Here is a 16,322-nt window from a genome sequence, read left to right as displayed (position 1 = left end):
GCCAAAAACCACACAGCCAACTTTGAAGAGTGGCTGATACACATAACTCTCATATCTGTCTCCATTCAGAAAACAGAAATGGACACAACCCAGTACTAACTCAGTGTTTCAATAATAGTGATGGAAAACCCAAGCCAAGGACAATCAAATTTGCATCATTTACATTCCCCCTGAACTTGAACTCCCATCTCTTCCCTCTCATTTCTCACTTGAGAATTCCATCACAAGGCTATCTCCCAGGCAAAGTTTGTAGTGGAACTGCTCAGAGCAAGGAAGGATGAATAAAACCTTTACACTCTTCCTCCTCCATGAGTGGTCAGCTGGAGTTTCAAATACTCCAACACCTGGAAAACACAGGTCATTCCCTAAGGAATGAATACAGGAAGGGTATTGTGTGTGTGGGTGCCAATGAGCATGCATGTGTAAATATGCATCTGAATATCCATGTGTGCTTGTGTGTGTGCTTGCATGTGAGCGCACATGCACATATTTATAGCAAATAACTCATTTTACAGTCATTTTTACTAATGAGGAAACTGTGGAACAGAGATGAGGAAGACACTTGCCCAGATTTACCCACCTAATCAGTGGCAGAGCTCCAAATCTGCCTTAGACTGGATGGTCTGCTGCTGCTGCTAAGTCACTTCAGTAGTGTCCGACTCTGTGTGACCCCATAGATGGCAGCCCACCAGGCTCCCCCGTCTCTGGGATTCCCCAGGCAAGAACACTGGAGTGAGTTGCCATTTCCTTCTCCAGTGCATGAAAGTGAAACGTGAAAGTGAAGTTGCTCAGTCGTGTCCGACTCTTAGCGACCTCATGGACTGCAGCCTACCAGGCTCCTCCGTCCATGGGATTTGCAGGCAAGAGTACCGGAGTGGGGTGCCATTGCCTTCTCTGAGACTGGATGGTTTAAACAACAGTAATTCAGTTTTCAAGTTCTGGAGACTGGAACTGGGGTGGATTCTCTTGCTGGCTGGCAGAGTCCTGGTTTTCCCTCCTCTTATTACGATGCTAATCCCATGATAGGGGCTCCAGTCTCTTGACCTCATTTAAACCTGATTAATCCCAAAGGCCCCACTTCTGGATACCATCACATTGAAAGTTAGGACTTCAATGCAAGAATGGGGAGGAGGGGAGTGAACATTCCACCCATAACAGAAAACAGGGGGCCTGCCTGGTCCCAGAACCCACGTCCCCAGCATTGCTAGACTATATCAGAAAGCGGAGGGAAACCCAGGGAAGCAGATGTTAAGAAGAAATGTGCTTAGATGGTTAGTCAAAATGAAAGCAGGCATCCCCAAGGGTCACACCAGGGAGATACTCTGTGTTTCCCTACATACTCTCTGAGCAACTGGTTCCTAAAAGAGAGGCAGAGGAAGTTCCATCTAGAGGTACACCAGACCCATAAATAATCACAATATGTTTCAGTTCATTTATCAATGAACTTAGCCCAGACTGCTTTTTCTATAACTTTTTTTTTTTATCTTTGCTTGGTTCCATCAAGAATGACCAACTCCATTAATTATTTTTTTTTAAATATTATTCCTCATTTAACTCACAGATGTCAAAAAGAAATCCACAACTTCTTTTCTCCAAGAAGCAGAGTCAATAATCAAACAGGGGAATATATAAAATGACCTTTAAAGCAAGAGACCAAATTTGGTAAGCTGATATTCTCCAAAGTTTTAAAATTCCATATTGGTGGCCAAAAGTATTATGTTCTCCTGCCAGTTCTGTTTTTGCATTTTATTAGATAACAGAGGTCCTCACTCTGAGACAAACTAACATACTATAGACAACACTGAACATGGAGTCAGATGGATGGGTGTTCTTATTAAGGGGAAGCCTCAGATATGCTTGATCTTAAAGCTGCAATTCTCTTCCCTGCAAAATAGAAATTAACTGGACCATTTTTACACTACCATCAGTAACAATGGGGGTGGGAGTGTAAAATTCAAAGCAATACTGAATTCCATCTCTTTGGATACTGATAAAAAGATTTGATTATGAAAGCTTTTAGAATGTATCTCCTGTTTGTCAGAAGCAATTACCTTTTTAAACACCTGCAACCTCAGGCAATTCCTTCCTATACAATGGTCCAGGATGAGGCTCCTTAGTTCTGAGCCCCTTTAAAGGGGTCAGTGAGTGAATATCAAAACATCCACAACACAGGATCCAATGAAGAGTCAGAAATAGACACATGTCACAGGAATTTCTGATTTAAATCTAAAAGCATGTTATTGTCCTTATAAGGTATACTTAACTACATTTTTAAGAAAATAAAAAAGTGTTTGAAAAGCAATCATTAAGCTTAGAGACCAAATAATAAAAATAACCATGTTTCATTTACCTTATCAACTATATTGCTGATGGGATACTACGCAGTTTTACATAAATCACATTTAAACGTGATAGAAATTTCAATGACATACTTTAGTATTCATTGCGCTTGTGCCAACAATACCAACTGGCTTTACACAGGAAAGGCATGACAAGGAGGGAAGGAACCCGGCGTCGCTGTCCTAGAGGGACAGTGACACACACTTCCCTGTGAGGGATCTTTACACACTTTCTTAGGTGTGTCTCACCACTGTATCTGTAATCCTGTTGACATGCGTGCACGAAGGGAGCGGAATAGGGTAGGGGAGCAGTTAACACTTCAGCGCCTGGGCCCCCACGTGACTGGTGGCAGCTCCCTAAGAAAAGCCATGCTCCAGAGGCTCCTGCAAGAAGCCTATATCTTGCAGCTCCTGCAAGGTGCTCAGACATACCCACCACACTAACATCTGAAACGGGCATCTGCTGGTGACACGAAAGGCACACAGGCCTGTGGATGAGATGAAACCTCTTAGAGATGCACAAGAGCATGAGAGCCGCATGCAGGAGCCCACAGCTGGGGCCCTTAAGGAGGGTCTGTCCCTAACAACCTGGGTGCGGCCCTGGCTGCGCTGGGTTTCCAGGGTCTCGCGCAGACTGCGGGCAACAGATGCCTCGAGGGCTCTGTGGTGTGACTGCGCTGGCACAGAGCAAATCTTTCAGAAAAGATACTGGTGAGAGGATCTCCAAGTAGGGAGAGCCAGGAAACCTCAGGGCTACAGAGCAGGCTTTTCAAACTCTTGTGTTCCTGCTGGGCAATAAACATTGGTTTAATAAATATCTAAACAAGAGAGAATTAGATCAGAAATTGCTTCATCTGACCGTACTACCTGTGTGCCTGGAAAATGTCCACTTCACACTTGTTGTCCAGGCAGCATTATGAATGGCACCCCTTCCACTCTCAGAAGTATCTCACCCTGGATGATAAACCATGCGGATACTCTACCCAGCAGTGAGACTGGGGGCTGGGAGGATAAAGCTGACCTCTATGAAATTTAGAATTCTTATAAAGCTACCGTTATCTACCAAAATGGACCTGAGAGTTGTGAATACCGTACTGACTCCTTATGGATCAAACGTTGTACAGAAAATTGTTTATTTTCACTAAACTGCTAGCTACTCTCATAATACCAATTTCTGAGAACAATACTGGATTATTTAAAGGAATCCTCCCATTGAGAACAATTAAAAATGCTGAACAAAATATATTTGAAAAATATCTTAAAGGCTTCAAAGAGCTGACAAGATAGGAGCTAGCATTTTACTCTAAACACAGGAGATAAGCTTCAGAGATGAGCCAGCTCAGAGCTTGCCTCTGCCCTGAAAGTATCTGCATTTGTGCTAGTCATTTCAGTCTTGTCTGACTCTTTGTGACCAGACTCCTCTGTCCATGGAATTCTCCAGGCAAGAATACTGGAGTGGGTTGCCATGCCCTCCTCCAGGGGATCTTCCCGACCCAGGGACTGAACTTGGGTCTCTTACTTCTTCTACACTGGCCGGCAGGTTCTTTACCACGAGGGCCACCTGGGAAGCTTATAAAGGTACCTGTCTGACCCAACAAACTGAACTTTGTACTGATATAGTTTCTGGGGCTCAGGGCCCATCCAAAGTACAGATTCTAGACCTTCTGACAATAAATTGGGACTCAAATGACTACACATTCAGGGACTATGCACATAATGTGACTTTCAACTTTGATTATACATTATTTCGGTTTAATGACTATTTTTTCTGCACATAAGAAGGTAAATGGGTTCAAATCTGGTGGTTTCCTACCTGATATTTATCAACTATGGGATGAGGTCATATGGCTAACTCCAGAAAAGAGATGCCTACTATCTAACGTTCCCATATGCTGGGAACAAATAAAGTCATCCACAGAAGTTAGCCAACAACATAATTATAATGATTAGAAACAACTTGTATTTTTGCCTCAAGAAATATGCAATGCAATCATTCCTGTGTTGTCCAGTCCCAGTTCAGGTCCTCCCTTTGCCTGGCCAGGCACTGATTGGGACTGGATATCTGAGTCATGCTGGTTTGCTCCAAACAGGATTTACTAGATATATGGCTCTTACCTATGGGCATGACTTCCCCTTGCTGGGTAAGGAGATGCACCCAAGGTTTACCTTTTACTCAGGGCTTCATATCTTCAGAGCTTCCAGAGAAGCCTGTTAATCTGCCACACCATAAAACTCACTGGGCAAGGTCTGTATTTCACTGGTATGATTATCTGGCTGCAATATTCATTCCCTCTCTGGGAACTACAGATATTATGCTACAAGTTGATGCTCTGACTAACTTTACTCAACAGGATTTACAAGATTCTCAAAAAGCTATTTCAGCCCTTAATGCTGAACAAATACAAATTAGAAAGGTGATTTTACAAAACAGATTGGCTTTAGATATTCTAACGGCCTCACAGGGAGAAACTTGTGCTATTATTCATACCCAATGTTGTACATATATACCAGTTCAGTTCAGTCGCTCAGTCGTGTCTGACTCTGCGACTCCATGAACTGCAGCACACCAGGCCTCCCTGTCCATCACCAACTCCTGGAGTTCACCCAAACTCATGTCCATCGAGTCAGTGATGCCATCCAACCATCTCATCCTCTGTCATCCCCTTCTCCTCCTGCCCTCAATCTTTCCCAGCATCTGGGTCTTTTCAAATGAGTCAGGTCTTTGCATCAGGTGGCCAAAGTATTGGAGTTTCAGCTACAGCATCAGTCCTTCAAAAGAATATTCAGGATTGACTTCCTTTAGGATGGACTGGTTGGATCTCCTTGCAGTCCAAGAGACTCTCAAGAGTCTTCTCCAACACCACAGTTCAAAAGCATCAATTCTTCAGTGCTCAGCTTTCTTTATAGCCCAACTCTCACATCCATACATGACCACTGGAAAAACCATAGCCTTGACCAGACGGACTTTTGTTGACAAAGTAATGTCTCTGCTTTTTAATATGCTGTCTAGATTGGTCATAACTTTTCTTCCAAGGAGCAAGCGTCTTTTAGTTTCATGGCTGCAGTTACCATGCAGTGATTTTGGAGCCCCCCAACATAAAGTCTCTCACTGCTTCCATTGTTTTCCCACCGATTTGCCATGAAGTGATGGGACCAGATGCCATGATCTGTTTTCTAAATGCTGAATTTTAAGCTAACTTTTTCACTCTTCTCTTTCCCTTTCATCAAGAGGCTCTTTAGTTCTTCTTCATTTTCTGCCGTAAGGATGGTGTCATCTGCATATCTGAGGTTACTGGTATTTCTCCTGGCAATCTTGATTCCAGCTTGGGCTTCTTCTAGCCCAGTGTTTCTAATGATGTACTCTATACCAGATATGAGCGCTAATGTTACTCACTTTACTAAACACATGAACAAGATGATTCAGGCTATGGATTCTCCTGAAGCCTCAGTCGCCTCACTTTGGGAAATGTTAACTAGCCCCCCATGGTGGAAAACTGTCTTAATCATAATCATTCTAACTGTTCTGTTTTTACTGCTTGCTCTCTGCATCTGTAACTGTGTACCTGGATTTGTTTCTAACCTTGTGAAAGCTTTTAAGTTACAAATGGTTGTCCAGGCTCCTAGAGTGCCACAGCCTCCTTCAACTATTATTTGGGGCCCCTGGATCAGAGACCTTCAATATGAGGGTTAGGGGAATACGTTGCCTCAACAATTTAGGGACAGCAGCCCATCACAGCAGGAAGTAGTTATGGAATGAAAATGACGCCCCTTTCCCCTGGCAACACAATGCTCCTAAAAGAAAAGGGGGGATGAGAGTCAATTCTTAGGCAGGCTGCTAAGAAGTCCAGGGCCCTGAGGAGGAGAGAGGGGTCTGCAATTCTCAAGGAAGAGGAAAGGACAAGCGTCTTCTTTTTTTTTCTCTACATTCCTTAGTCTTAGTCACATAAAACTTTTTTCCTTTAAGCCCTGAACTGATGATTAAGCAACAACACAACTCAGCTTAGACTCTGTACTAAAGATTATATAACAACATATATATAACTGCTTGAGGACAGTTTCTCCTTCCTGAAAACCTTCTGACTAATCCTGTTATCTTAAAACATAAATTGTGAGAGTGGGTCTGATAAAATTTTTACAATCTTGAGACATTCTTTTGATTTATTGTACTAACTAATTTAAAAAGTATATAGCTCCCTTGCTAAAGACTTGCAAGGAGGCACTCCCTATCCACTTCTGATGTCTATGTCAGAAGCTTTCTCTGCCCCTCTTCACTGTAATAAAACTCCGCTACACACACACACACACACACACACACACACACACACAAGTAATTGAAGTTTTTGCACTGTTGAAATTTGCCATTTGGTATTAGAATACATTCTTAAATAAATATGGTTCTGTTTATCTTATTTCTCTTAAATAAATTATGGTTATGAGTATATATGTGTATATATATACACACATCATCTTAATGCACATTTTTCACTTTATGTTTCTTTGCTAATGACTTACTACTTGCTGTTTATTTTGTACTTATTTTAGACTAGGGAAATGATGTTAGACAAAAAGCAAATTCAAGTGATTTTCCTATTGAGTAAATAATGGGCTATAAAGCAGTGGAGACAACTTATAACATCAACAACTCATTTGGCCCAGGAACTACTAATACAGTTCAATGGTGGTTCAAGAAGCGCTGCAAAGGAGACGAGAGCCTTGAAGATGAGAAGTACAGTGGCCAGCCGTTACAAGTTGAGGAGGACCACTTGAGAGCCCTATCAGAGCTGACTCTCCTACAAAACTACAGGAGACGCTGCTGAAGAACTCAACGTCAACCACTCTACTGCTGTGCAGCATTTGAAGCAAAAGGGAAAGGTGGAAAAGCTTGGCAAGTGGGGGCCTCATGTTGCCGCTCAGTTGCTCAGTTGTGTCCGACTCTCTGTGACCCCATGGACTGCAGCATGCCAGGCCTCCCTGTCCTTTACCATCTCCTGGAGCTCAAACTCAAGTCCATCAAGTTAGTGATGCCATTGCGTGCCTCATGAGCTGACCACAAATCAAAAAATTGTCACTTTGAAGTGTCATTTTCTCTTATTCTACACAACAAAAACAAACCATTTCTTGATCAGATTGTGACATGTGATGAAACGTGGATTTTATATGACAGCTGGTGACAACCAGCTCAGTGGTGGACCAAGAAGAAATTTCAAAGCACTTCCAAAAGTCAAACATGCACCAAAAAAGGGTCATGGTCACTGTTTGGTGGTCTGCTACCAGTCTGATCCACTACGGCTTTGTGAATCCCAGCAAAATCATTACATTTGAGAAGTATGCTCAGCAAATTGGTGAGCTGCACTGAAAACTTCAAAGCCTGCAGCCAGCATTAATCAACAGAAAGGGCCCAGTTCTTCTCTACGACAACGCCCGACTGCAGGTCACACAACCAATGCTTCAGAAGTTGAAGGAATTGGGCTGTGAAGTTTTGCCTCATCCACTGTATTCACCTGACCTCTTGCCAACTGATTACCACTTCTTTAAGCATCTCAACAACTTTTTGCAAGGAAAACACTTCCACAAAGAGCAGGAAGCAGAAATGCTTTCCAACAGTTCATTGAATCCTGAAGCACAGATTTTTACACTATAGGAATAAACAAACTTATTTCTCGATGGCACAAATGTGTTAATTATAATGGCTCCTATTTTGATTAACAAAGATGTGTTTGAGCCTAGTTATAATGATTTAAAATTCATGGTCCCAAACTGCAACTACATTTGCACCAACCTAATACTTCCTGGCATCTGCCTTTGCATCCTGTTCCATGACAATGGCCTCCAATGCTTCAGCTTGAGAAACTCTCCTCACCATCAAAGCAGTTTAATAAAAATTTAAATTGTGGTTGAGCTACTCCTCTAGTGACAGGGCATGCCAAGCTTGTGCTATTTATGAGTTACTCCACACATTATTTTAAGCCAACCAAATAGAATCCATATATATAAAGTGGTAAGCTGGAAAGCCAAGTAAATCTTTTCACAATTTATAAACTGTATTTTGTTTACAGGTAAACTGGCATTCCATTGGAAAATTTAATCTGCTTTAAATCTACTCTAAGGCTCAGAACAGCTCAAGGGACATTTGAATAAATTTAACTCCCTTATTCACCTTGGGCAGTATCTTTCAGCACAACATGATAGAATGATATCGATAAGGATATTTGTCTAAAGCAAAGTAGAGTCAAGTATTAAAACACTGACACAAAAACCATTTTAAAATGGTAAAAGCCAACCTAATTCCAAATATAGAGAATATTTTATAAGCCTGGTTAAAGATGTAAATTAAAACAACACCATTAAAGAAATAACAAAAGGTTACCATATCACTGCTTCCATGGGTCTGGATAACCAAAAATATATAAGCAGCCAAGAGTAATTTGAAACTATCTTTCCTGGATACTAGAAAAAATAACACGGGTAGAGAAGCCTAGGGGTTACATTCTAATTATCCAAGGAATTGAAAAAAGAGGGACCACTTGTCCACACTAAAAAGTTATACATAATAAAGCTGCTTTAGTGATTCCTTCAGCATCTCATAGCCTATCAGAACCAGAGGAGGAAGAGAACACTCCCCATCACCCCCTCTTTGCTCTATGGACATCTGAGACAAATGGTCATGTAGTCTCTTGAACAGCTCTGAGCTTTCGTTTAATCACTACATATGGCAATCCAGTCTACTCTTTGACATCTCCAATCATAAGATCATTTTAAAAACAACAATCTAAAGATGCTTTCCTGTAACTCCTACACTGGTTTTAGCTGATCTATTAGAAAGTCTTAGGTTTACTTCCTCTTCGCTGTGTTAGCTCAGCAAACATCTTGTGCTCACCCTCAGAGATTTTCCTCTCCTTTGGACCATCCTCCCCAGGTACTGTCAGGGGCTGACACGCAGCCCACACCTGGATCTCAGGAGTGTTCACCAGTCCTTTTTCAGACATGACATGGAGCAGTCCATCAGGTGCAGAGCACGGTGGGACTAGCATTTCTTATGAATCAAAAGTTAAGTACTCACTAATGCAGACTAAGCATGTCACATGAGAATTAGGCTCTTAAGAAGACAGAGAAATAACACAAGAGTCAAATTACCCATAACCCGTTCAGAAACAATCATGGCAGAAAGTTTGGTAGCACTCAGAGGAAACACATTAATCTCAATACATACAAAAAATCTAAGTATGAAATAATTTTTCCACTTCAGCCTAAATTTGAGTATTCAAAAGCTGAAATTTTAGTTCTCACTTGGTGATGTTTTAGTCACTAAGTCGCATCTGACTCTTGTGACCCCCTGGACTGTAGCTCACCAGGCTCCTTTGTCCATGGGATTTCCCAGGCAAGAATACTGGGAGTGGGTTGTCATTTCCTTCTCCAGGGGGTCTTCCCAACCCCTCTTAGAACTCTTGTTTCCTACTTTGCAGACTGTCTCCTGCATTGCAGGTAGATTCTTTACCTGCTGAGCCAGAGGGGAAGCCCATATTTCACTTACCATGTTGTATATCTTTCATATCTAAGTGAAGGCTAGACATCAATATTCCAACTGCTTGAGACCTTTTGTTGCTTAGTAACTTGACAACCTGCTCAAGAAAGAAAGGAAAAGGAAGCAATGTTACTTGAACTCAGTGATATGCTTAATATCATGTGATCTTTATCCAAAATGAGAAACAAATAACTTAGAATTGTTAAAGTATCAGAACTGATATGAAAGAGCTCTTGGATTTTGCATTTCCTGTCTTCAAAATTCCTGCCTTCACATCGTTCTTCATTACCCGCACCACTGTTCTTCTCACCAGCCTTTTAAGGGCCTGATTTACCAACACTGAAAGTTCTAACCACCTAGAAAATTAGATTGGTTTCTGTAAAATAACACTTATACATCTGATCATTTGCAGCCTGAGATTTTAAAAGTGTTCTTTGATTTTAAATGCAGAACTTTGAAATATTGGCCAACAGGAAAGGGAAAAATAAAAGTACTCAGAGAATCTATTAGTTCAGGTTAGTTTGACCACAAAATAGAATATATGCAGTTTTTTTTTATGCAGTTTAATGCAGTTTGCTTTTTTGTTTTGTTTTGTTTTAGAAAGCTCACTATTTTACTGGCCATTGCTCTCATTCTGCATTTGGCCCACATTATGTGAGGAACTTTCCAACTAATTAACAATGATACAATCATCAAATCCAATGGGTTGTGTTAGCTCAATCTTAGATCTTTCCAGACAGTCCAGAAGAATTAGCCCACAGAAACCCGATAAGTTTCCTAACACAGATGTGGGCATGTTTAAATTATGTTTTTCAGACAATAACACACCACTGACAATTCCTACTTATGACACTATTGCGCCAGATACCAATCATGTGTAGGGCAGCACCTCTATTTACTCTCAGGATTCCACAATAAATTTGCTTGGAAAAACACTGGAGTAAAAGAAAAATGTCTATGGTCAAATTCCAAAAGTGAGAGCTGCCCTAAGTTGATCAATCAGAAAACTAATAAAATAATCCTGGCCAACTGTCACACAAATTACAGCATAGTACTCTTTTTTTTTTAAATTTTTCATTTATTTTTATTAGTTGGAGGCTAATTACTTTACAAATTGTAGTGGTTTTTGCCATACACTGACATGAATCAGCCATGGATTTACATGTGTTCCCCATCCCAATTCCCCCTCCCACCTCCCTCCCCATCCCATCCCTCTGGGTCTTCCCAGTGCACCAGCCCTGAGCACTTGTTTGATGCATCCAACCTGGGCTGGTGATCTGTTTCACCCTTGATAGTATACTTGTTTCATTGCTGTTCTCTCTGAACATCCCACCCTCGCCTTCTCCCACAGAGTCTTAAAGTCTGTTCTGTACATCTGTGCCTCTTTTTCTGTTTTGCATATAGGGTTATCATTACCATATTTTAAGATTCCATATATATGCATTAGTATACTGTATTAGTCTTTATCTTTCTGGCTTACTTCACTATGTATAATGGGCTCCAGTTTCATCCGTCTCATTAGAACTGATTCAAATGAATTCTTTTTAATGGCTGAGTAATATTCCATAGTGTATATGTACCACAGTTTCCTTATCCATTCATCTGCTGATGGGCATCTAGGTTGCTTCCATGTCCTGGCTATTATAAACAGTGCTGCGATGAACATTGGGGTACATGTGTCTCTTTCAGATCTGGTTTCCTCAGTGTGTATGCCCAGGAGTGGGATTGCTGGGTCATATGGGCCAAAGATCTAAACAGACATTTCTCCAAAGAAGACATACAGATGGCTAACACATGAAAAGATGCTCAACATCACTCATGATCAGAGAAATGCAAATCAAAACCTCAATGAGGTACCATTACACGCCAGTCAGAATGACTGCTATCCAAAAGTCTACAAGCAATAAATGCTGGAGAGGGTGTAGAGAAAAGGGAACCCTCTTACACTGTTGGTGGGAATGCAAACTAATACAGCCCACTATGGAGAACAGTGTGGAGATTCCTTAAAAACCTGGAAATAGCATAGTACTCTTAACAGGAATAATAGCATTCTTGGTTCCTATCAGGGATATGGGTAGAGAATAAGTCAAACCCTTTCAGAAGTTGTTCACTCGCTAAGTCATGTCCAACTCTGCAACACCATGGACTGCAACGGAGCAGGCTTCCCTGTTCTTCACTATCTCCTAGAGTTTGCTCAAACTCATGTCCATTGAGTCAGTGATGCCATCCAACCATCTCATCCTCTGTTGCCTCCTTCTCCTAATACCTTCAATCTTTCCCAGAATCAGGGTTGTTTCTAATGACTCAGCTTTTCCCATCAGGTGGCCAAAGTATTGGAGCTCCAGCTTAAGCATCAGGCATCAGTTCTTTCAATGAATATTCAGGGTTGATTTCCTTTAGGATCAACTGGTTTGATCTCCTTGCTGTCCAAGGGACTCTCAAGAGTCTTCTCCAGCACCACAATTAAATCAAATTCTTCAGCACTCAGCCTTCTTTATGGTCCAGCTCTCACATCCACACATGACTACTAGAAAAACCATTGCTTTGACTATACACAGACCTTTGTCAGCAAAGTTATATCTCTGTTTTTTAACATGCTGTCAAGGTTTGTCATAGCTTTTCTTCCAAGCAGCAAGTGACTTTCAATTTCATAGCTGCAGTCACCATCTGCAGTGATTATGGAGCCCAAGAAAATAAAATCTGCCACTGTTTCCACGTTTTCCCCTTCTTTTTGCCATGAAGTGATGGGACTGGATGCCATGTTCTTAGTGTTTTGAATGTTGACTTTTAAGCCAGTTTTATCACTGTCCTCTTTCACCTTCATCAAGAGGTTCTTTAGTTCCTCTTCACTTTCTGACAACAGGGTAGTTTTATCTGTATATTTGAGGCTGTTGCTATCTCTCCCAGCAATCTTGATTCCAGCTTGTGCTTCATCCAGCTAGGTATTTTGCATGATGTATACTGCATAGAAGTTAAATAAACAGGGTTATAATATACAGCCTTGACATACTCCTTTCCCAACTTTCAACCAGTCTCTTGTTCCACGTCCAGTTCAAATTGTTGCTTCTTGATATGCATACAAGTTTCTTAGGAAGCAGATAAAGTGGTCTGGTATTCCCATTTAAGAATTTTCCACAATTTGTTGTGATCCACACAAAGGCTTTAGCATAGTCAATGAAGCAGAAGTAGATGTTTTTCTGGAATTCTCTTGTTTTTTCTATGATCCAACAGATGTTGGCAATTTAACCTCTAGTTCCTCTGCCTTTTCTAAATTAAGCTTGAACATCTGGTAGTTTTCAGTTCATGTAGTATTTTAGCCTAGCTTGAAGGATTTTGAGCATTCCCTTGTTAGCATGTGAGATGAGTGCAACTGTATGGTAGTTTGAACATTCTTTGGCCTTGCCCTTCTTTGAGATTGGAATGAAAACTGACTTTCTCCAGGCCTGTGGCTACTGCAGTCTTCCAAACTTGCTGGCTCATTTGAGTGCAGCACTATAGTAGCTTCATCTTTTAGGATTTGAAATAGCTCAGCTGGAATTCTGTCACCTCCATTAGCTTTGTTCATAGTAAGGCCTCCTATGACCCACTCGACTTCATACTTCAGGATGTCTGGCTTTAGGCAAGTGACCACAGCATCATGGTTATCCAGGTCATTACGGCCTTTGATGCAGTTCTTCAGTGTATTCTTGCCACCTCTTCTTAACCACTAAAACTCCACAGTTATTTCTGCAAGCTTCCTGAGGAAAGGGACATTAATACCCACATGAGAGGCAGCACCTCATAACAGAAAAGCCATAGAAATTGATTCTCAGTTTGCTCTTTAAACATTTTATTCAACTTAGAACTTGAATTTAAATCCATTCACCTAAACTATTTTTTAATCAATAACCATATTCTCTGAAGAGATGAAAAAATAGAAACAATATCAGAAAAGCAGAAGGCATGTATTCTGTTCTAAAAATGTTTCTAACTTCAAGTAAATATAATCTGGATCCCATCTGTGCTACTCTGACAAAACTGCTTTTCCTAAGATTTTCTATCACCCCCTGATTCCTAAATACAATGGAAATGGCTGCATCCATATGTCATTTGACCTTCCTGTGGAGCTGACATGTTTACTACACCCTTACAAAAACTTTGGTTAAAAGTAATGTCTAAGCCTCAACTAAAATTGGCCTCAGGAAGGCCAGCAAAGGGAGCTCTCACACCTACCAATTACCCTGAACGAGAAGGGAGGGTCCCCCTAGCTTCAAGAGGTGTGTGTGTGTGTGTGTGTGTGTGTATGTGTTAACTCACTCAGTCCTGTCAGACTCTATGCAATCCCATGGACCAGGCCATCAGGCTCCTGTGTCTATGGGATTCTCCAGCCAAGAACACTGGAGTGAGTTCTTATTCCCTTCTCCATGGGATCTTCCCGACCCTGCATTGCAGGCAGATTCTATACCATCTGAGCCACCAGGGAAGCCCATCTCCGAAGGGAAGGGGCCTCTGCTCCCCTGGTAGGAGGAAGGGAGATGTTCTTCCTGCTGGGTAACAAGTTCAGCCAGTGGAAAACTCTGTAGCACAGCCAATGAGAAAGCCGAACTCTCACTTTCCTCCAATGAATGTTCATAGAGAACAGCCTTGCCCACTCCTCTGTTTCTCTATACAAGCTCCTCCCCTTTGTCCTCACTATTTCCCTGTGGTCCAAACCTTGTATTTATTTCCCCAATTACAAGTCCTCTAACAATTTCCGAATAAAGTTTGGCTGGTGAGACAACTGGTTATTTTATTTTTAAAGTTGTCACTGTCTACTGCAGGGTTCCTGCCAGCCTTAAGGCCTTTTGAAAGTGAACTATTCTGACTTCATATTAAATATTGGCATATCCCAGAGTTCCATTGTCAGCTCCGTATTCTCTTCAATATATGATGTATATTTTCTCCTCCATCAACATATATGCCTGCATTTACGTAACTGTATTCTTTCAACAGCCATCTTCACCTCAGCTGTATGCTATGGATATTTTTCTAACAAACATCTCCACTTTGATTACCCACACACATTTTCATTTCACATATCTAATACCAAACTGCTTATTTAACTTACATGCAGAGTACATCATGAGAAATGCTGGGCTGGAAGAAGCACAAGCTGGAATCAAGATTGCCAGAGAAATATCAATAACCTCAGATATGAAGATGACACCACCCTTATGGCAGAAAGCAAGGAGGAACTAAAAAGCCTCTTGATGAAAGTGAAAGAGGAGAGTGAAAAAGTTGGTTTAAAGCTTAACATTCAGAAAACTAAGATCATGGCATCTGGTCCCATCACCTCATGGGAAATAAGATGGGGAAACAGTGGAAACAGTGTCAAACTTTAATTTTTTGGGCTCCAAAGTCACTGCAGATGGTGATTGCAGCCATGAAATTAAAAGACGCTTACTCTTTGGAAGTAAAGTTATGACCAAACTAGATAGCATATTAAAAAGCAGAGACATTAGTTCGCCAACAAAGGGCCGTCTAGTCAAGGCTATGGATTTTCCGGTGGTCATCTATGGATGTGAGAGTTGGACTGTGAAGAAAGCTGAGTGCCGAAGAATTGATAATTTTGAACTGTGGTGTTGGAGAAGACTCTTGAGAGTCCCTTGGACTGCAAGGACATCCAACCAGTCCATCCTAAGGGAAATCAGTCCTGGGTGTTCATGGGAAGGACTGATGCTGAAGCTGAAACTCCAACACTTTGGCCACCTCATGCGAAGAGTTTACTCACTGGAAAAGACCCTGATGCTGAGAGGGATTGGGGTCAGGAGGAGAAGGGGACGACAGAGGATGAGATGGCTGGATGGCAACACCAACTCAATGGAAATGAGTTTGGGTAAACTCCGGGAGTTGGTGATGGACAGGGAGGCTTGGCATGCTGCGATTCACGGGGTCGCAAAGAGTGGGACACGACTGAGCGACTGAATTGAACTGAATACGAAACTTATTAATCCCACCCCCAAAACTTATCATCAATCCTAATCCCCAAACCTATTCAGTTTCTCCTCTTTTATTCCATATGTTGAGATCAAGCACCACTACTTTCAATCCACCATCAAAGTCAGAAATCCAGAAATCATTCTAGAACCACCTCCCCTCCTTCCCCTGCATATTCTGGTCTGACAAGTCCTGTCAGCTTTAACTTTGATACAGCTTTGGAATCCATCACTTCCTCTTTCAATTCTAATATCAGCATTTACTTCTGTATTATAACTTGCATAGATTGATGCAAGATATTTCTAATTGGTCTGCCCAAATCTAGTCCAGTAGTTCTCAAGGTATATTTCCTGCAACAGCAGGCATCACAATCACATGGGAATTTATTAAAAATGCAAAATCTCTATAAAAAACCTGCTTGTCAGAGATCTGGGCATAGAAAGAATCAATCAGCATTTCAAAAAGCCTTTCAGGCGATTTTAGAATAAATAATGAGTCTCATCTCT

At 41.3% G+C, this 16,322-nt stretch overlaps 1 protein-coding gene across 1 annotated transcript in view; it reads right to left on the bottom strand.

Moving 5' to 3' along the window:
- FMN2 (formin 2) overlaps positions 1-16,322 on the bottom strand; it is a 276,558-nt gene that overhangs the window by 53,897 nt on the left and 206,339 nt on the right. The window contains 1 exon segment of the mRNA XM_070469841.1: positions 9,871-9,958. Coding sequence (XP_070325942.1) covers positions 9,871-9,958 — 88 coding nt within the window.

Source organism: Odocoileus virginianus, chromosome 7 (assembly GCF_023699985.2).
Source record: "Odocoileus virginianus isolate 20LAN1187 ecotype Illinois chromosome 7, Ovbor_1.2, whole genome shotgun sequence".
In the NCBI taxonomy this organism is placed as follows: domain Eukaryota; kingdom Metazoa; phylum Chordata; class Mammalia; order Artiodactyla; family Cervidae; genus Odocoileus; species Odocoileus virginianus.
The sequence above is the reverse complement of the archived record's forward strand: the minus strand, read 5'-3'. Positions and strand labels throughout refer to the sequence as shown.